The sequence below is a fragment of the Schistocerca serialis genome, chromosome 5 (assembly GCF_023864345.2).
Source record: "Schistocerca serialis cubense isolate TAMUIC-IGC-003099 chromosome 5, iqSchSeri2.2, whole genome shotgun sequence".
In the NCBI taxonomy this organism is placed as follows: Eukaryota; Metazoa; Arthropoda; class Insecta; order Orthoptera; family Acrididae; genus Schistocerca; species Schistocerca serialis.
The window spans coordinates 452,701,565-452,724,545 of NC_064642.1; the positions used below are offsets into that span (position 1 = coordinate 452,701,565).

Below are 22,981 nucleotides of genomic sequence, written 5' to 3' on the forward strand. Positions count from 1 at the left end.
CCGGAGATCCTGGATAACGAACGTAAAAAGCAACGGTCACCGCTCGGCTGGGTCACGCGCACAGCTGCGCCGGCTGGGACACCACGCCACCAGCAGCGAGGGCTGTGGTCCGCGGGGCACTGCGAAAGTGAAGGGTCAAATAAACAACACATGCATGGTCTTCGCTGCGCTACTAACTGGGAAAATTCGCCGGCTGATTTCCGGAGCACAAAGATTGTGTCAGAAACAAAAGGCAAGCAACAAAGGTAGTACGGCAGACGTAAAGATGTAAACGAACCACATCGTTCATTCGGTAATAGGGGTCGTCTCCCGGCGTAGAGTCACTTCGATAGAGCACTAGCTCCGCGGAAGAAAAAAGGATGAAATCGTCCGTGCCCTTACTAATACCAACAACACCGTATGGCGGAACGGCCTGGTGCAAGTCCTTTAACTTCAACTGGGCGCCACTTCGGTGACTTGCGTGTCTGAGCCAACGGCACCCGACGTTACAAATATTCGCCTGAGACGGTTGAGGAGAACTAGGAAAGTCTTGTGAGCTACGGTTTATTGTTCAAATGATCATTCACTGGCTGAACAGGACTTTCACAGCGCATGTGACATCGTTAATTGGTAGTTTCGATTAACATTGGGTGCAAATTTTACCGGTATAGTTTTCATATATACGACAAATAGAACGTTGTAAAGGGGAAGACTTATAAAAATCCAGAAGTTTTGTGCTCTGAAGAGAACCGCTATAAAACCGGTCGAAACGTAGTTTTTGACCAATAGTAGCTTACAATGTTAGACAATGACGGACGCAGTCTACTATGCAAAAAGTTTTAATTAAAAACTGGAAGATATGACAGTGATTTGAATCTAGTTCTTCTCGTATTGTCGCCATCCCTCTAGAAGGAGCTATCAATGAAGTTCGGACATAATAGTATCACTATTTGCGCAAGAATCACACACAGCGTGGTCGCATTATAACTGATACATCAAGCTCTGTGTGCAGAAGAAGCAACAACTAGACCGAAAGGTCCAAGATGGAGTTGGTTGAGATTACAGGAACCTTGAGCCTTACATTAGCTAGAGCGGCCCTGATGGAAGGGAGCAAAGATGAAGGTAAGTTCGGTGATTTTGAAGACCAGGGCAGTGGTGAAAGGCTAGCAAAACGCTTACCTTGTCTCCTCCAAATCACTGTCGGACGGTTCTAGGGATGTGACCCTTCCTGGCAGACTTTCCTATCGCAGATTAACAATAAGTGCTTTCATTACACAAGTGGTAAACACAGCTTTCCATATGGATCAGGAAATCCAAATACCGTGAGAAAGTTGTGTATATTATAATGCCGCCACTACAAGTTTGTTTTCTTCCAAAAAATTGCTTTCTATCCTTAGGCAGTGTGACTTTGGAGATGGAAGAAGATTGTAGTAGTCAAGCACTAAAGGAATGGTGCAAGACGCCAAAATCGTGAAAAGTTTAAGGCTGAGTTGCAAATTATCAACAATGGTACTTAAGCCACCTGTATAACAATGGTACTTAAACCACCTGTATACTGAAGACGCTGTGAAAACGCTTTTAGGGAAATAACGACAGTCTCGATGTAAAAACTGTTTATCACGGACTCATTACACGGTTCCCTCATGATACAACAGTGTTCATGGGTAAAACCTCACACTTTCGACGGCTGCCTCAATGATAATCCTCAGGTGTTAAAATTGGCGAGGCTACCACTTTTACTCGCAGAGGACGGCATCAGACTGGGTAGATTACGTCACAGAAACGGCACATGCCGATGTGGCGCACTATGCATCCATGGGTTACGTTTGTACTCTTGTCTAATGCCCCTTGCAATGCCACGACTCCTATCGGGGGGTAAACTACGTGACGTCTCCTGTGGTTTTTCTTTATGCAGTGCACGTTTCAATGTGTTACTAGGTTCATAGCCGGTTTGTCTACTGAAGTCTAATTTACACTGCTTCCCTGGTCATAGCCGGCCGCGGTGGTCTCGCGGTTCTAGGCGCGCAGTCCGGAACCGCGCGACTGCTACGGTCGCAGGTTCGAATCCTGCCTCGGGCATGGCTGTGTGTGATGTCCTTAGGTCAGTTAGGTTTAAGTAGTTCTAAGTTCTAGGGGACTGATGACCACAGCTGTTAAGTCCCATAGTGCTCAGAGCCATTTGAACCATTTTTTCCCTGGTCATAGAGTCCTAACAGCTCGAAGCGTGAGCAGGAATTATCGTTCGAACATAATATCGTGTTTATACATTAGACTGCTCGGCCACCACCGCTGTTTCAAAATTCCTGTACTCAAGGTGACGTCGAACCATCACAGAGTAAGATCTCACATGGTTTACTGCCAGTTATCAGTGGTGGAGCTACAAGCGCCGCTGGACAGCGAGAACGAACGTAACTTCAGCATGCATCATCTCCGGAGCCTCCCAGTTTCATGACAGCCAGACTTACAACAATGATGGACACATTCATAGAAAGTTTGGGATTTTATCCGAATTTGACGTGAGAACTTTCTACCCAACTTTACACTGTTCGTTTCCAGCTCTTCTGAACTAATATGCAGCCGTGCAATGAGCTACAATATTATATTCATCAGAGTATGATGTGTAGACGGACGGAGGAAGAGGATACTGAAAACTTACTGCCCTCTCAACACAGGTTTACAGAGATTAACCGTGAGCCTTGTTAAATGAAGCATTCTCGGGCTAGCTGGAAACAGTTTGAACTCCAATCATCGTTAGGTTCGCTTGGATGACTTCCTCAAAGGTGGGAACTGAAATCTTGCCGCAGATGCATGCTCACCAGCAAACACGCAGTGAGAATCAGTATACTCCGAAGGCCCTTAAAGCAGTGGAACTCCCTATACACGTCGACGCCTTGCAGTTGCCACATTCGTTGTCACAAATGTACTCCTCCTGGCTCTGTTTAACTGTTGAGAGGACCTCGAACAAAAGGTGTGGCAGGAATTAAAAAGTTCAAACTCAAACAGCTAAAATTACACTAAAATAGTAAGTATTCACAAATATGTCGTGTTCGAGACCTGCCCGGATAGTCGCGCGCATTAGCACGCCGCTTCAGGGATTCGGGGAGACGCTCCGGGGCCGGATAGAATCCGCCCGGCGGGTCAACGACAAGGGCCGATGCGCCGACCAGCCTAGGTGTGGTTTTTCGGTGGTTTCCCCACATCTGATTACGTGAATATGTGGCTGGTACCCCTATTTCGCAAACATTTAGATAACGCTCGTACACCGGGTAATACTACATGCAGACAGTTGGGGTACAGCCGGCCGGGGTGGCCGAGAGGTTCTAAACGCTTCAGTCTGGAACCGCGCGACCGCTGCGGTCGCAGGTTCGAATCCTGCCTCGGGCATGGGTGTGTGTGTGATGTCCTTAGGTTAGTTAGGTTTAAGTAATTCTAAGTTCTAGGGGACTGATGACCTCAGAAGTTAAGTCCCATAGTGCTCAGAGCCATTTGAACCAACCAGTTGGGGTACACAAATTCCGTCCCGGGAGGAAAGGTGGTTAACAGGAAGGGCATCCGGCCACCAACCACCATTATCATTGGCACATCCGATAACTAACATGCTGAGCCCCTGCAGATACGGGATAAAGGTCAGGAAAAACAAAGAAAAGAAAAAACACGTCGTGACCAGTTTGTTTTCATGGAGTGAGTTTTTCGCATACGCGGTGGCGCTGTTCGTAATATAAAGGGCATTCAAAAAGAAGCGAGCCGGAGGCATAATTACAGAAACCAGTATCTGTTTGTTAGAAGTATTGACCCTGGCTGCTGAGACACTTGTCCCACTGTGACACAAGGCGGTGAATGGCTGTCTCATAAAATTCTCGGGGCTGCGATGTTCACCAATCCCGCACGTACAGCTGAATGTCGTCGTTTGTCCCACACAGCCTTTTTAAGGGGACCAAAAAATGATTAACTTCTGATTCACTTCCTGCAGCACAGGACAACAGAGAATGCCCAGCGTTACTCGCAAACCTTGACCACCCTTCGCCAAGCGAACAAATCAAAACGACCCGTGGCGTCATTCTGCTTCACGACAATGCAAAGCCTCATTCGGTCAGCACAGCCGCGACACTCCTGCAGAAATTCAAATGGGATATTCTCGGCCACCCTCCATACAGTCCGGACATGTCTCCCTGTGATTACGCCGTTTTTGGTCCCCTTAAAAAAGGCTCTGAGGGGCAAACGATTCACCTCGGACGACGACGTCCAGCTGTACGTGCTGAGCTGGTTAATATCACAGCCCCGGGAATTGTATGAGACATTCACAGCCTTGTGTCTCAGTGGGACAAGTGTCGCAACAGCCAGGGTCAATACTTCTGACATACAGGTACTAGTTTCTATAATTATGCCTCCGGCTCGTTTCTTTTTGAACGCCCCTTATATTTACGCGAGTAGTTTGATAATGTAGCAGAGGCTTCAATGAAGATACATATTCCTATTTAGATGTAGAGTGTTTTTCAACTAAAGCTGTAACCAAGTGCACAACATGGAAGATTTGCTTGGAAGTGGGATACAACAATTACACTTTACAGTGTTTTTACGGAGGAAAGTAGAAGGGCCCGTAATCTGGCGACCTCACGGTCGAGGAGTGGATCCAGCGCGCAGCGCACATCCTGCGAGGAGGCGCGAATGGGCTCTTGTGAGTGCGGGCTGACCTTGACCCCGGCGCCCTCTATCGTTCCAGTCGGTGCCACGAATATACAGGGGAGCCGCAATGCCTGGCGTGTCGTTCCCACTGCGAGTGCACTGCGCGCGCGGCAATCAATGAAAGGAAGGGCCTCAACAAACCAGCAGAACGTCCTTTTACAATCCACTGCCTTCCTGGAGACCCCGCTACACTAGAGCCGGCAGGCGTTCGTATAGGTAAAACCCTGCGTTCAGTGCTCTTTGTGGGCAGTGTTCTAGTTACATGGAACTCTTACTGCTGCTGCGTTACACCTTACTATATGACTGCACATAAAAAAGCAAGGAGGGGAGACTAATTTTAAGCACTTAGAACTTTCGATTTACTGGATTAAGAGCGATAGGTTTCAGCAGTGTCAGGATATCTGTCATGCGCCAAGTGATGAGGAACAGGATTATTCTGCTTACCTTCAGCAATTTTAAGCTTCGGTTAACGGTAGTTTTGCTAAAATGTCAAGCTTCTCGTTACCAACTCCACATTCTGTTTCCACATTCCTCCAAGAGACCCAGAGAGAGAGAGAGAGAGAGAGAGAGAGAGAGAGAGAATGTAGTGTACCAGTAGCATTTCTGTCCTCTCTGTTCCACTCACGGCTGGTGCGCGGTAAAAGGTAGTGTCGATACTTCTCCGTGCAAACCCGAAACCACAACTACGAGGATCACTCCAGAACAAATGCACAACTACGAGGGGCGTTAAATAGGTAATACAACACTTGTTTTCTCGGCCAATTTCGGCTGAAAAAAAATGCGGAATTTGTTGTGGGACATCCCCGCTTCAGCCCCTAAAGTTCCATGAATTTCCGATAGGTGGTGACACTATACGTAGACTTCGAAAAGGCATGTGTAATGGATGTGCGTTTCAAGCAGAGAGCTGCCACTGAGTTTCTTTTGGCGGAAAACCAGAGCATAACTATGACAACTCAAGGCCTCACGCAAGTCTGCACACCTGAGAGAAGATAGCAAAACTTCATAGGGCTGTTCTTCCTCAACCAGCCTACAGCCCGGATTTCGCACCTTCCGACCTCCATCTGTTTGGCCCAATGAAGGATGCGCTCCGCGGGAAGCAGTACACGGATGATGAGGTTGTTAATGCAGCAATACGTTGGCTCCGACACCAATCAGAGAGTAGTACCATGCGGGCGTACCGGCCCTCCCAGTAAAGTTACGTGAGGCCGTCGCATTGAATGGAGATTAAGTCTTAAAAATAGGGTTTTGTAGCCGAAAGAGTGGGGAATAATATGGTGTATTGGAATCCTGAATACATTCACAACCTGCTTTCAGAAAAAAAGCGTGTTGCATTATTTAGTTATTTGGCGAAGCACAAGGCAAAGGCAGTTTGTTCATTATTTGCTTTTTTGCACGAGGGCTGACTAAAATGACTTAATAGATAAACCCACTCCAGAAAGGAAAATAGTTTTCTCGGTAACATCGAGCCTATTAGGAATTGACTACCAGTACTGTACAGACGGGAGAGGGAACTGTCGCGACACACACATTACGTTGCTGGTGCTGGTTATAGGCTTAACGAGACTAAATATCCAAGGTCATCAGTTTCCTACCCGCTTCCCAGGACGTAATCAGTGTACTCTCTGCGTCTAGAGTAAATTCTACGTGCATGTGTGATAAAGTTCTCTAAATGTCTGCGACGTTTATATCTGAGGCGGGACGTGGATACCAGGCCGGTATGCAGCTAGTGGGATGCAGAAAACCGCCTAAAAACCACATCGACCTTCATGGTTAACGCGCCGGAAGGACACGAATCGCGGGTGGCGCCCCTCCCGTCACGGCAGTGGCCGTTTTAACATGCACAGCTATCCAGTCGGGCTACACCCTAAGGCAACCACAGGAGCCCTGGAATACGAGTCCTATGTGTCGAGCACTGTTACTTATTGTGCATCAGAGGCAGGCCTGTTCCCTTTAATGAATGCACACGTGAGCGATGGACCCGACTTTTCTGTCTGAAGTGAATAAATTGTTTAACGGAAAGCACAACATCTGCGTTGACAGGACGTGGAACTCGCCTGACGTGCTTATAAAATGACAGCTACGTACGTATGCTAGTGCCATTATTGGTGTGCAGCAATTAGCGCCAAACTAAGTTAGTAAAGGAACTTCTGCTGTTAACAGCATAAATTTTCAATTAGCATCGGGTAGTATGTGGTTATGTATGGTGCACAGTCGGGTGTATTTTGTGTCAATATTAGCCAATCTTTTTCTGTACCATCCGCGTATGGAACGAAAGAAAAAATGACTGACTTAAGCCCGGTTCACACCTTTGTTTCACCTCGTTCTCATGGTGCGAAGGCTATATGTACGATGAAGGCATCAGATCTGATACCTTAACTACCCAAAATAGAGATTCTTTAAAGTGCCTTACGGTTTTTATAGTGAACAATGTTGCGCACTTCTGCAAACAATTTACAGTAAAGTCTGTAACGGTTAAGTAAAATTCAAGACAACATACATTTGAGAGAGACACAAATTCAAGACATCATTACAAAGCAAAATTTTCTTTCGTTTGTCGATTTCTTATGTAATTCATTTTGAAGACTTTTTTCTACTTGAACGGAGTCAAGCTGTTGCAATACGTTGCTCGCATTGGGTCAGTGTGGTTTGACTACAGCTGTGTGCACTTGCGGTGCCCGAAGAAAAACATGCGGCTTGGTCATGTGTGGGGTGGCGAGGTATTGAGGATGACGGAAGAAGACATTTGTGGCCATGGATTACTGAACATACAATCGTCACGGAGACGCGGAGAGAGAAATACCACTCTGCCACACCCCGTCTACACAAGTGAGTCGAACAAGGAAATTTGTAAAATGCAGCTTTTTTTAAAAATTCTGACTCTAATCGACTAACAATGATTTTAAAAAGTTGCCGGTTTTTAACAATTTTTTTAGAATATTAGTTGTCACTCTGAAATGCAAAGACGAATTGGCTTCAGTAATCTTCCTGACAATATTTAATATTTAAAAGTCATTGGAATCACGCCATAATATATTTAAGATTGTTTACAGTGTTATTTTTATGCATGATTAACAATGTAGTTCGCATGAATGTCCTTCTATTGATACGTAAAACTGTCATTCCGTAAATACAGTTCTGGAGGACTCAATCACTTATCATACCTTCCAGATATCGTATGAACATACTTTTATTTTCCTCTACTTCTGACTTCAAAATTGGGCATACGAAAGTAAACTACTTACTGTGTGTGCTCGTAAAATTTCGGTTGTTGGTTGGTTGGTGGGAAGAGACCAAACAGCGAGGTTATCGGTCTCATAGGATTACGGAAGGAAGTCGGCCGTGCCCTTTCAAAGGAACCATCCCGGCATTTGCCTGGAACGATTTACGGAAATCACGGAAAACCTAAATCAGGATGGCCGGACGCGGGATTGAACCGTCGTCCTTCCGAATTTCGGTTGTAACACTGTTTGTGGATCCGATAAGCTCACGGTCATTACTCCTGATTAGAAAAGGTATTTAAATAGTAAACCCCCTGATGCTACCGTCGCAAGTTCCTCAGCGTCACTGAAATACTTTCCTGTGGGCATACTGACCTGTCATTGATGCCAGTAGCGCTTCTCTAAATTTCAACGCTTTTAGCGATGCTGGCGCTATGTGGACCGTCATGAATTGGGCATTAGTACACTTGGATTGAGCTGAAGTCTTGTACCCCGCTTTTCCTCACAGATGTACTGCACTTTCTCACCATTTTCCAACGAATACGCACACGTTACAATCGACAAAGCTGTGTCGCCATTAGATTGTATATAGCACGACAATAAATGCCAATAAAACGAGAGAGGTACCATCACAGCTGCATAAAAACACTTTCATTGTATTCTCAGAGTCCCCGTATTATATTCGCTACGTTGTTTTCGATGCGTATAGGAAGAATATAAGCGAACAGCTATTACACCGTGATTCCAAGGTATCAGTAGTCAGCATCCCCAGGACTGCCGTTCTACCACCTACGCCACATTTTATATCAAGCCACAGAAAAAGAACTGTATTCGGATTCAAAATCTCTCATAAACGAGGGCATTTGGAGAAAGAATGTAAATCCGGATTTTCCAGTGTCGCAGTACTTGAGCAGTGTACAGTTTTCCGGTATCTCAATCAGAGTCTCTCGGATCGCAGGGCTTTAGCATAAAAAAATTAATAAGCTGTACGTGAATCTTGCGGAGTTAATACGAAGACTGGAAATTTCAATTATTGGCAAACAATGTATATAATAGAAGTGCACATATGTAACCCTCTTGCAAATTTTGTACTCCTTCTCCTTTAACCATCTCAGACAACGTGACAGTTGTTTCGAAAAAATAAATTTCAGTTCTACGAGAGTTATCCTCAGGATGAAAACTTTGTACTCACTTATCAAAAACGAGTGCGCCGCGACGAAGACTCTCCACTCATTTATCCACAGAGGATATAATCACACTTGGCAGCTGATCTTTCTCAGGTTTCTACTAACATTGCTTCTTTCAAAGAGCTAATTTCCGGGAAGTAGCTTGCGTTGCGTTGCGTCATCATTATCACCGGAAGATGTCGCACACGTGTATCCCATCTGTTATGCAGCGCTTCTACAGATTCCACCTTTAAGACTTCTAAATATTTACTTTCTTCTCACGTCTCAAAAACAAGAAAGCAGTGTATTAAAGATGTCTTGCTCAACATTTTAACAACTGTTATGATTCCAATTACAGCTATTGTCCCTTCCTCCTTCCGCACCACTACCAAGTTAACTTAAATCACAGTAAAGAACAAGTTTTCTCCAAATGAGAATGTTCAAAACCCGAAATGAGGTTTTCGCATGGCTTTATTATTCTGAGTTTTCCTACAAAATTCATTGAAATTCTGAACTGACCCCCTTTATAGGCTATAAAGTAGCATAATGGTCCACTTTCAAACGGTTTAAAAGCTGCATTTATGGCCTTGTAAACAAGTGACCTTAAAAGTCGTTATGTCAGAAAAAGTCACGCAGCAATTATATAGGCAGATGTTACATTCGCGATCTACATTTTTTCCTCAGCATGAGTAAGTATTACTGAATGGCACATAAGAACTGAACTACTGTAGTTCAAATACATTATTGTCAAAGGTAATGTACAGTTTCCCCATGTGAAGTCGACTTTTCGAATATTTCACACACACTTCAATACAGCAAACTAAGTTTCCTCAAATTCTGCCATTAAAAACGAATGATCAATGCCCTGCACTTATATGTAGCGATACAGTGAAGTAACGAATATTTTATGGGTTCCGAGGTTTGTTGTCACTCCCGGGCTAATAAACTGAAGGGGTTGAATGTTTCAACGTGTTAAAGTTTCATGCGATAATTTCAGGGGGGGGGGGGGGGGGAGAATCCTAGGAAACATGCTAAATGTTAAAACCGAGACTGCAGGGACCTTGCCGTATCTAGTTCTCTCATCCGACAAGAAACATTTTCGATAATTGCTAGGAACTACCGCGGCAGCGGCTACCTGACCTCTCTCAACGCTAATGTTACGGACGGTAAATTCGTGGGACTAATGAACGACTAAGAAGACTGTCACGTTCTAATGTCTCCTCTCGCAGCAGCGGATTACTTCTGTAACTCACAAAGCAGTACTCCCACTAAACCGTAACGGTTTCCAGTTCCGATTACGTATTGGTAACAAAGTGCACTGCGGTGAACACACATTATGTTACTATAAGGATGTAGAAGCCAACTGCTCTTTAAACGACTTGCATGTAGTTAACTATCTCTGATCGACGAAGTTTCCTTCAGGTCAATAATGGATTCCTTCAATGATCTACAGGAGAAACCACGTAAGCCAACAATCTTAAGAGCAGGAAAATCGTTAACGACGACCAACAAAGAAATGATCTAAAATAATTTAAATTTCAGAAACGTATAATTCACTGTGAATCGTCTGATAAAAGGTTAAGAAACAAATACAATCTTGTTTATATATTACATGTCTATAGCATCAAGGAAATAACGGAGGAAAAAAAAAAGAACAGAATGCATTTGTTAAGAGAATGGGAGCAGCAGGTAAGACGCTGTACCATAGTGTGGGGCACCTGTCAGTGATAACTTCACACAGATGATTAACCGAAATCAGCAATAAATAAATTATAAGAGACTACATCACTTAGTGCTCGGTTGTGACCGACAGTAACTGCCTTTTCACTACGCCTAGGTAGACGTAGTTCTGAACCCGGCGTTGGCTATTCCAGATGAGTTACAGAAATATTTATATTCAGTATTCAAAATGGCTTACGATCTAATTCATCTCTCTCTCTCTCTCTCACACACACACACACACACACACACACACACACACACTGCTGTACACAGAATTGTGCGGGAGTTTTTCACAAGAGGAATTACGTAAAGCGGCTTTTCCGAAATCGCCGTTACTTCTACACAGGACGATTCAGAATGACGTTTTTTAAAAGTGGGTACAGATTGCCTACGTCAAAACAGGAAAAAGTGTCCAGAAAACAGGGGCTCTAAGAGCTATGAGCACCTGTTCGTCTTCGACACTGTGAACTACAGCTCTTCTACCGCACGCTCTTTGCTTTCCATATTTTGAGAGGAGAAAAAATGTCCAGTAAATATGGGCGCTAAAGTGCGTACCTTAAGAGTTGAGCACTCGGTCATCTTCGCTACAATGAAACATCTCTTCCACTAGAGAAGTGCTCGTAGCTCTGAATGTATGCATTTTACAGCCCATGTTTACGGGACAATATTTTCTTGTTTTGGTGTAAGGAATCTGCCCCAAACTTTTTAAAACATCATTCCGACACACCCTGTATAGAGATCATCATTATTTAAAAAATGCGCGAGTTTTTACATATTGCAGGAAAGACAACAGAAAACGCAGCACCTCACATCCGAGACATCACTTACAAATGAACACACGAAAAAACGCACTTTAAAATCGGAATCATTTCCCGAAGCGCATAGTGAAAAAACAAAAACAATTTTGACTAGTAGCAGAAAAGTTATTTTGAAAACAAACTCCTCTTTCACAGTCGCAGGCTTTCGCCAACCATTTCTAATGGACAAAATCGAAACAAGGACTATTGTCCGCCACCTCCGAAGTGAAATTAGGTGAGATTAAGGATACTGTACTTTTGAAATCGGGACGGGAGTTGGGTAAGGAGGCGAGACACTACTTTTTCAACTGGCGACTCGAGGAAGTTATCCGCCAGTGGCGAAAACTATTGGGTAGCAAGGGTATTGAAAAGGGCGTAACGGTTGCCTGTTGAAACATAAATTTTACAGTTGACTGCTTAAGAGACTGCAGATGACCGTATTCTTTTCTTATTTTAAAAATATAAACATGGTCCGTAGTACGCTGTAATGTGTTTTTTTTTATTTAATCGTGCGATTAGCTAATCGCACGATTAAATACAGCCTTCTACGGACCATACTTACGTTTATTAAACATCTGGAGGCTGTGGATCCCCACGAATACGAAACGTTTATCATTCGTTAGAAGAGCTACAGAACAAATCAATGAACGTAAGACACGCATCAAACACGGGATCCCAAATCTCCTTCGGGAAAACTATTTATAGCATCAACTCAGCACCTAGAGTCTTAGAAGCAGAAGGGGAAACGAAACGGATGGAGAAATTTTAATCTTAGAGAATCCTAGGTCCAGCCAAAGAAAACAATCTGGAAGGAGACACAATAATGACTTTCACACATATTTAGAAAGAAACTGCGGGCAAACGTACCATTGTATGAGGAGGGCTGATTGTTTTCTGTAACAACATTGCACGTATGAGAACTGTAAGGTTGAGGGAACTAACGTCTCGCTAATTTCTCAACAAGAAGACCACAGTGGAGTGGTTCACAGAGGTAGAAATGCGCCTGCAAGTAATGAGGATAACACTGGGAGATAAAAGAAACGCATTCCGCTCACGACGGGACTCAAAGAGTACTTTGGTTAAAAATATTTGAAAAAGGTGGCAACATATTCAACTGCAGTGAGGAAGGAAGTGCGTAGGAAACAAATGCGGGAATACTGGGATTACGTTGGAAGTCTGGGTGCAGGGAAAAGCAGACAGATGACATGGCGTAGCACTCAGGGGGCTGAAAAGACAACAAGAAGAATTATGCCGTAATGGCAGACGACCTGCAGTTAACGCAATTTCGTCAGCTATTGCGGAAAGACATGTGATACATAATTTGATTCGATATTATGTCCTTATTAAATTCATTTGCGATTGATTTCACACTGTATCTTGGGGACATAATATGTTATTGTGTGAATGAACTGATCCTCAATATATCATCCATATTACGAGCTGGCCAGTACCGAAATTTAGAAAGTATGTTTTTAAGATCGCCTCACAACTGACAAATGCTCACTCATGCCTACTCATAGTCGGCATACGCGCTCGGGTATGTTCAGTACGCTGGCATGACGTAAAATTGATCAAGCTGCTTGAACAGCCGTAATACTAGCGCAAAATTATCGCACAATTGGTCAAGCATGCTTGCACGAAGGGCTTGATCATGCAGGCTTAAGTTATACGTGCGGCTGCGGCGCTGCTCCTTAGACTTTTGGAGGTGCTGCCAAAGACAAAACACGTGTGGAGCCGCGCTCAGTGCACCGGAAACAACTGTGTGACACGGAAGGCCTCGTGAGGGGCAGGCGAGAAGATGAATCATACTGGCAGCCGGTCGATACCGGGCGGGCAGATTACGCCGGGTAGGAGAGACTGCGCAACATGCCACCTCTAACAAATTCCTCCACGGACACACAACAGCAAGTGACTACCTCCAGCAAAGTTAACTGCTGAAAACTTGATGCGAGCTCGCGCAGCCTTACATTACAACTGATACTAAGCAAACGGAACGCAGTAAATGTGTGTATGTGGGTGTACAATACCAACGTCTACCTGCGCGACGGTGTAAAAAAAATAAAAAATGAAAGAGATGAATAAAAGGAAAGAACACCTTGAACAAGGTCATTTCAGTATTTTCCGTACAATGGAGGAGGTGAGGCTGTGGATGAGACATTGAACTCGTTCCCAGACGATCCGGAGTTCAATTCGCCATCTAGATCTTTGTTCTCTGTGGTTTCCGACCAGACACTCAAGACGACTGTTTTGGTGCAGAGCCGCGGCAGATTTTATTTAAACTTCATTCACTTAAGGTAGGGGAACATGAAAGTTTAACGTTCCATCTAAACGAAGTACGCTCACGTTACACAATTCAAAAACATTCCTGTTAAAAAAAAAAAAAAAATGAAATATCACTACTTGCGGAGTGGACGGTACAGACGTACAAGTTCCTTGATGCCTAAACTCTGCCACAACAACTGAAATCTAGTAACGTGATACAATGAAACTAACAGACTCAAACAAGAAACAAAACGTTCATCACACGAGAAAACCTAACATGAGTCTCAAGGGCGAAATAAACATTTTAGCAACATATCACTGCAATTCGCTGTGAATTCGTTGAATTCTTCTGACATTACGACTACATGGTCATCAGAGTCACGTTTGATCTCTAGTCAGTTCATTGTCTTAATTTGTCTAGAGAGTTAATTTACTAGTCAACTAGTTTGTACAGATGCACGCCAGTGTGGCGATGGAAAAATATCTACAATGACTGTAAATCTAAGACACTAGCGATACCGAACAGAAGGAAACCAGTTTCTGTACTACAGACAAAAACACAGCGCCCATCGCTGAAGATGTGTCTACCGATCTCGGGGAAAGAATCCAAATGAAAGACAAGCCCAATATTAGTGTGCTCCCAATGCTTGGTTAAGAGGTAGTTTTAATAACACCAATTAAATTAATTAAATGAAATGACTCTTGGCAGCGTTAGCACTGCGTTGATCAAGGCCAAACAAGACCGGGACTTTTCTATGACAGCTCCTTATCCAATTTAGACACGCTTCACAAACTGACTCAAAAATTCAATGTCACACTGACTCCTCCAAATATGTTCAACGAATTATAACTGTAAATTCATGTCAGGCTTGCAATCTGCGTTCCTGATATTGGATAGGGTTTTAACTGCCTGAATTGTAAATAATTTAGCACTGAAAAGATTCCGCACGCGGGAGGGAGGGGGAGAGATTTATTGTTAGAAGTACGGCGTGGATTAATTAAGCGCTTTCTATTAAATGAGCCATTTAATATATGCTTCCATCTGTTTCGCAAGATGATCATCTTACGAAGAAGGCGCTTCCATCTGTTTCGCAAGATGATCATCTTACGAAGAAGGCAGTACATCACTTCAGGTGAGATCCAGACAGGCCGCTGGGGGTATCCACAACATTAACTGAGCAGCACACGGTTCGTGCCGAAAACAAACGCCTTCCCAGCGGGACGCAGTGCGCGCGCGCCGGCTCCAGCGCAGGGGGGCGGGACTCCTGACGCGGACGCTAGGTCGAGGTCAGTCTTTGTTGCGGGTTTCGGGTGAGATTCGCCGCTCCCGCCCTGTTGCCAGGCGGACCGCGCGCGCCAGTTAAGAGCGCACAGGTGGCAGCGAACAGCCGCCTATCGACCGAACAGCGCGCAAGACCGCTGCATCAGCTGGTGGCATGCCCGCGCGCGCGCTTCTATCGTTGTCATGGATACGGCTATACCATCGTGCTGACTCGCTAACCTATGCAGCGTCAGAACGTGCTTCTTTGGATCCTGCGCTCTTTCAAGCACATTTCCGAATGTCTTCTTACTATTCACTAGATCGCTAAATATTCCTGGATTTTAATTTAATTTTCTGCCGCTTATAACGGCCAGCGACATAGTTACATTGAAAAATTCAAAATTGCTTACGTACAACAGCAACATTGGTTAAGGAAGTGAAACGTTTCATTGTTGATTAAGGAAAACAAAAAATCACCATATGCAGTGATTACACATGTCTACTGACAATGTAGAATGAATTATTCGGTCACTGCATTTTAACAAAAGTGTTATTTTGTTGCCTGAGGTAACAAAGATGGCACGCATGTCAGTCCGAGGCTTGGTCGTTATTCTGGGCTGCTTCGTTATTCGTCTAGATTAATCACAATTAAAAATTAATGAATGTGATTTGGAATTATTAAAATACATATATTTTGAGAGAGAGAGAGAGAGAGAGAGAGAGAGAGAGAGAACGAACGCAACGTCTCCAATGGGGAAAACACTGATGTATTAAAAGTGTAACACTACGTTCACAATAGTTGATGCAGCCTTCATGGCAGCAATTTTTTGGCGTACCTAACTCAATTCATAGCAGTGCAGCCTTTTCGGCTAGATATCAAAAACGTGTGGAAGTGTATAATCAATCAAAGTAAGTTTATTTCACACGCCACTCTGTTTTATACCATAAAGTATGGACCCGGCCACAAGCTAAATCAAGTTTGCGTAACTGGTATCACTCAAAATCCCTAGAGCACATTCGAAAATGTTTCCAAGGAATCCATCGTCGCTACTCCGCAAAAACTTATTCGTCGTCACTGAAAATAAAATGTACACAACCGTTCACTATAATTATAGTGATTTTCTTATATGCAAGTCAACATCCGTCAGCTTGAGATTATGCATGAAGAGCATGACGCTTCTTCGAACATCACATCTCATGAACTAACACGTATATCTTCAACTGTGCTTTTCTTCCCCACCACTGCGTTCTTTATCTTTGTGTCTCTTTATCCGTGCAACAATACAGCATTCTTTAAAAATAAACAATATAATTTAAAGTACGTTTTATGCAATTCGCTTAGCGTAATCTGTCAACCCACCAGAAAGTTTTAATATGCTGTCAAAATACATTAATGATTATAATCGAACGGGGTCACCAAGTGACTTCAGCTTCCGAAGAACGGAAGAAAAATTACCAACGATGTGAGACACGTGCTGCAACGGGGGTCACAACACTTTCGTAAAATGAAATTATAATACACAGGAACGAAATAGTATCACCAAGCGCTTTACAGGGTGGTCGTATGGCGGCGATCAGAAACTGAATGCTGGATACTGAGACAATTTTAATTACATCACGTTTCTGTACTTTAACCATCATCTGAAACTGATCAGATGAACTTGACAATGCAGTACACGGCTCAGCTGTCTTACACACTGCAGTACGAACATGTCTAAATTACAATTTTGTTATTAACGTGATCGAAGTTACTATCACTCACGTAGTGAGTAAACTCCCTAGTCACGATCACTTTCGCGCCCACACACTGAAGCTGAAAGAATGCAAGAAACATGCCCCACGGAAGAAAACTCAGTAATCAACTTCATCTCTTACACTCATATTCATAGGCCTTAGGCCTACAGAGAAAACTTGCTAAACGAAGCACCTACGTTCTCGTAATGGGGAATAAACATTAACAATGAGGTACCAGCAATTGTAAGAAAATATTAGAACGGAAATGGCGCACTGCAATTGCAACCGCCCATGCAAAGCTGACATTAACAATGTGCTTCGTCAGTTACAGCAACAACAACACCGGAAACGTAGCTACAAAACTACCGCAATCAAATCGACCCCGCAGTAACAATATCCGAATAATCCTGTTGGGTATATCACTTTCACTGCTCATTTCACTAAATTCACCACAAACAAAACACACACGACTTCTTTCATTGCCAGGTATCGTACTTATTGGAACGTAGCAAGAGATCACACGCAAGCCGATAATTACCAAATAATGAGCTTTAAAATGGCGTAATGTGGTTTCCACTTACCTATTCTTTTCCAATTCGTTATGTGTCGTCCTGAAAACCGAAGAATACGATGAAATCACGTCGTAATAATGACATTTCGATAAAATTGTAATGTGTAAACAAAGAAACTCATCGTTATAATGCTCGTAAGAACGAAATATTACGAAGAACTCTTTACTAATTTTTTACATGACACGTATCAGAAGTTTCATGAGCTAACTGGCTCTACAAAATAAGAAACAGACAATTTTTCGTTGACTTTTATCGACTTAATGAACAACACACGCTTACCTGCTTCCCTGAGATTTCTTTGTCTTTGGCCTTTTCGTTACGCTCCTGAGATCATCGGGCATTGGCAGTGTTGAAGCATATCCGTGCTCTGCTTCTACGAAATAGGCAAGAAAAGATAGTCAAAATCAGCTGATTTCCAGGTTAACAACTGACATGGGAGCCATGTTGACGTGGATTCAGCCCACACAACTCTATATAAACATTACACTATTACCTCGTTCTCGCCTCTCAATGTACTCCGCAGCTTCTAAGAGCGCAGCGATGCTCATAGTTAGTCGATTTAAAGTAAAATACTAAAAGAAGACGAATATAATACAAACGCGTAGGACTAACAAACGAGAAACGTCCACTCCCTACGAACTCACTCCTGCATTTATTGATGTCAAACCCGAACAGGCTCCAACACACAGGCCACATTCAACGTGAGCTCCCATTGGTCTGACGTAATACAACGTCACACCGGCAGCCAATGGCGCTGGTCGTCTCAGAGCTACCAACTGCTGGGTAGTCACGTGAATTTCATGCTTCGAAAACAAAACAAACAGCTGCGGTGGCACGGGGAGTTTACGTGTGAAAACATGCAAACAAAAATAAAAATAATGAGACAGTGTTCATCATGATGTGATTAGTTTCTGTAACTACAGCGTTCGCGTGATCTCTGCCTTTCTTATACGGCTCTCGTCGCCAAAACCCTGTTTTTCTTACTCCAGATATTTATAACGTACACACTACTTACCTTTCCGCAGCCAATTTCTCTGCACCATCGCAGTCACTAATTATCACAGTCTGTTAGCGTAACCGAATCCACACGTAATTCACTTCGTCTCCAAATGTGCTAACTGTCTATGAAAGAAATCGCAGGAAGAATACCAACAGCATAAATTTCTAAGTGATTAACGCTGATGTTTGCATAAAAAGCAAAACAATGTTACTCTTCCGCAGCCTAATGATTGCATGTTCGCTGCTGAATTAAGAACTATTTCAACACTGATGAATTTAATATAGGAGCGAGAGAGAGAGAGAGAGAGAGAGAGAGAGAGAGAGAATGAATTTTTTCTCAATAGCAAAATCTACTCTGGCTAGAAACAACTGGCTTGAAGTACACCATTCACCAGAGAAATGATGACTGGGGTCTGTTGGTATTTTAAAAGTCTAATTTACAACCACTATGCATCACTGTTTATAATTAATGAACAATTTACTATCAAAAAAATGATTAGTGAAGAAATATGGTTCTCTCTCTCTCTCAATATCCTTGGAAACAGCATTCATCTACTAGCTACACACCAATGTGAACAGCCCAAACCCTCATTCCACCCCCCCCCCCTCCCAAAAAAAAGTTACAGGGCACATACAGATTCCAATTGTGAGTAAGAGATTAAGGAGTGAAAACAGCTATGATTGTTGGTCTCGTGTCCCCCCCCCCCAAAAAAGGTCAAAAGCAGTATACCCAAACTATCTGCACAGAGTAAATTCTGTGGGCTAATGTGTGAGAGAGTTCAAATGTCTGCTCAGTGTGTATGTGATGTAGAACATGTGAACTAGCATGGTGTTCACCTACCGGGATAGTGGGGAAACAGTGTAAAAATTAGACAGACAGATTGGCTGGCATACTGACCCCCTTGCCATTAATCCACCGGCAGATTTGACCTTGGGCCGGCACACCTCCCCCGTCCCGGAATTGGTTACATGAACACACTTCTACTCAGACAGGTGCACTTAAAGATGGCAGACAAAAATAATAAGAGAAAGCAACAACTGACATCGCAGTACATGACTTAAAAGTTCAATTTAAAAGCTGCTTTCTCAGCTTTGGTCTGTGACCACGTAATTTGTTATTTCTTCTATGTTGAGTCAGTCTCTCAGCTAGTCACTATAAAAGAAATAAGTTCTGACAAAGTGTGAACAGATATGGGGCAATAGCCCAAGCCAGCAGCACCAAAAACTCTTACTGAGATGTAAACTAGTTTAACAGTTTCTACTCAATACTCTTACTGCCTTACTTCCACCAGGAATACTGAATTTGTTAATTTTCTGGTCAATACCAATCCTACTTTCCTTGATTCTTCCAACATATGAAAACATGTTAATGGCAATCTTCCTAGTAGGTTCTAAGAATGATAAGAGTTTTCATACTGGACAGGTGTTACCAAATTGAACTACTGTACTTTAACCCTCCACTTCAAATCCTGTTACATCATTAAATTCTTATTAGGATGCAAAATTTTCATGCACATAACTGACAATATCCAAATAAAGAGTCAAATCATCTAATGAAACAGAATCCTGTTATATCTTTCACAGAAAACTATGGATAAGAAATCAAATCTGGGACATCTGCACCAGATCACGAAGTTGGGTTGTTGCCATTGAAAAGTGATTTCACTCTAACTTATTTCCTGGTAACTTAGCTTTCCAATCTCGTTCAAATACATGATAAAATAATTCCTGAAGTTTCATTTTTTTCCCTCTCATATCTCTTTTCATTAACACTGACCAGTATGCTAATTGCAATCCATTAAATCTTCTCCAGCAGATCTGTTGGATAAGTATTTCTCTTATCTGATGCTGGATCATGATATGTTACTTACATCATCTCAATGGAACAACTGCCAAATGTCTTTCCATTGTTACTGATGGAAACTGTTCTAAAGTAACAACTAAATCTGAGTTTTAAAACTTCACTTATGCAATGTGAAATCACATACAGGCCTGGTCCTGTCAAATAGATGAATCAGTGATAGCAGAGCAGTGTCTTAAAACAGAATATCTTATGATGTATGTCTTCAGTTTCCTATTTCTGTTATGTCAATAAGAAACAATAGAAATTTGTATTAAGTGAAATCACATTAACAGGGATTTCATTTCTTTCAGCAGAATTTAGGAACCCCATACCTTCAGAAATCAGCCAACATTACAATGGCATGAAGACTGACTTCCGCTTTGAGTTTTGGACACAGTGGCACACAGTAGCAGCAATGTTGTCACACACTTCAGCATTAAACCTGATAACTATCATACTTAATACATAGGTCTCATTTTTCTGACTATTTCACAAGCATAAGAAAGTTTTACAAAATTGACCTCTGCCTGTTCATTCACACAGTGAAATTGTAAAAATGACTCTTTTACTCTAACAATATGCCAAAGATATGCCAGAGTAGATGTTCAGGGATATGTTCAAGTGTAATGTGCACTGGCGCATGCCGGCGCGTGATCGTATTTCAAAAGACATCAAATGACGAGCAATAGAGCATGTTAGTAATAAACTCTCCAATTGGTTTCAGATATCTTGCATGTGCTTGTTCTGTGGTGGAGTTACACTATTCACATAAAATTTTAGAAGTGAGTATATCTTGGATAATTTTTCAAGTATGCAAACTTACCTGAATGAAATTAAAAGATGTTGTGATGCTAACATCAGATGAAGAAAAAAATGATTGAAAATCTCGGGGACTACAACAGTGCACAATGTTTCCTCGCTCCATTGGGGCTCTCAATGGTAAACATGTCTTCCTACAAAATCCAGAACATTCAAGTACTTATACTTCACTTATAAACTTGTTTTTCTCTAGTGCTGTTGGCACTATGTGACTTGTCACTTCCCCCTGAGTAGATGTTTGCACTTACGGAAAAAACAGTGACTCAGGAATTTTCAGAGATTCTATTCTATATGAAAAATTCATAGGAAAATCTTAGAATACATTGAAACAAAGGCCTATAACATAAAGCCACTACATAGCTCTTCCTTATGGGATCATAGGTGAACATTTGGGCTGACAGAAAATTTAACGAAACCTACGACACAAAGCAGTTGACTTATGAAAAACCAGATATTTAACTGTCAGCTATCCACAATGGATGACCAACTTCACCAGCAAATAATGTTTAGGCTAAGTTTATGAACTATTTTGTTAATGAAGGTAAATCATATGATATGAACAAAAGTGTGCTTGTTAATGATGAAGTTTCTCCTTCACTTGAATTTTAATTTTCCTCACAGAAAATCAAAAGCCATCCTTGCCAACCTCACTGCCTCAAAATTTTGTCTTTATGCACCGCAACACTTTAGTTTGCCTCTAGAGATTCTTTACGTGAACACTGCATCAGCGCATGCTCATATGATCAGTTGTAAGTTGAACGTGCAATTTGAAACTCCACATCAGATCACTGTCATGTGAACTTAGCCTTCTAAGAGCAACTCGTTGATACATGTACAGGCAGATAACTGGAATATTTCACGAACAAGTATATCCCATTTCAGACTGTGGAGATAACAAAACTGTGCACTTACATTTCCTTGTGAACAGAGATTTTATTTTTGAGCACCCTACAAAACTGAACTAAGTAATTACCACTAACATTCAGTTACTTCTACACTTCAAAACTAGTTTCAGCCTGTTGAAACAACACTTAGAAATAAGAGAAATGCAATGAAAAAATGAGGTAAAATTTTATCAAACAATTCAGGCTTTCACAGTTGGTATTTGGGTTTTTGGTGATATTTATTTTATGGGCTTTCAGGCTATAACAGCTCAGAAAGTAGTTATAGTTGCAAAAAAGCTCAGGAAACCAAACTGTTTATACGTATACAAACAATGGTTAGTTTGTGACATCATCAGAGTGCTACCTAAGCTTGCGGATTTGTGACATGTTTTATGGAGCTTTATTTAGTACTGGATTTGTGACATGTTTTATGGAGCATTATTTAGTACTGGATTTGTGACAACATGTATAATGGACCTATATTTAGTACTAAGGCCACAGCTTGTCAAACTTCAATCCTTCTTCCTTTCTGTTAGAGTTATTTTTGATGTTTTGAATTTCTATGGCCTCTCTGTACATCCTAACATAGTAATGATTCAATCTTGACAAAACCACAGTATCAGAGAAGCGAATTTGATGAGTCCCTGGTCACAGTGCACATTTGGCTACTACCGATTTTGTTTCCAATAATATGAGCAAACAGAGGCAAAATTAATTCTGATTTTATGAAACAACTATACGAAAAGAGAGACAGAGATCTAGGAAGTTGTCAGAAATTAACAAAGAGGTAAACATTTCTCGGAATGCAGTGTCATAAGACTTGCAACAAATTGCTACAAAACTGAATGTAAAGTGATGGAATGCTTCACAAAAATGTAACACTTCTAGAAATTATAATATTTTCTGTCCTATATACATTAATGAAATTTATTCCAAGCCAAAGAGAGTGGTAAATGTTGAATTACATAATAAGAAGAACACCAAAATAACTTACAATGGTCAATGAATTGATAAAGTTGATCAGTAAAATGAAAAATGTCAA

At 42.2% G+C, this 22,981-nt stretch overlaps 1 protein-coding gene across 1 annotated transcript in view; it reads right to left on the bottom strand.

The window, feature by feature from the left end:
- LOC126481841 (max dimerization protein 1-like) overlaps window positions 1–18,049 on the bottom strand; it is a 682,325-nt gene extending 664,276 nt beyond the window's left edge. The window contains exons 1-3 of the mRNA XM_050105801.1: window positions 17,888–18,049; window positions 17,674–17,767; window positions 17,404–17,433 (exon numbers count right to left, since the gene is read on the bottom strand). Of these exons, the coding sequence (XP_049961758.1) occupies window positions 17,404–17,433; window positions 17,674–17,767; window positions 17,888–17,942 (179 nt within the window). The 5' untranslated portion in view covers window positions 17,943–18,049. The remainder of the gene's footprint in view (window positions 1–17,403; window positions 17,434–17,673; window positions 17,768–17,887) is intronic.
- Between the last annotated feature and the right edge of the window lie 4,932 nt (window positions 18,050–22,981).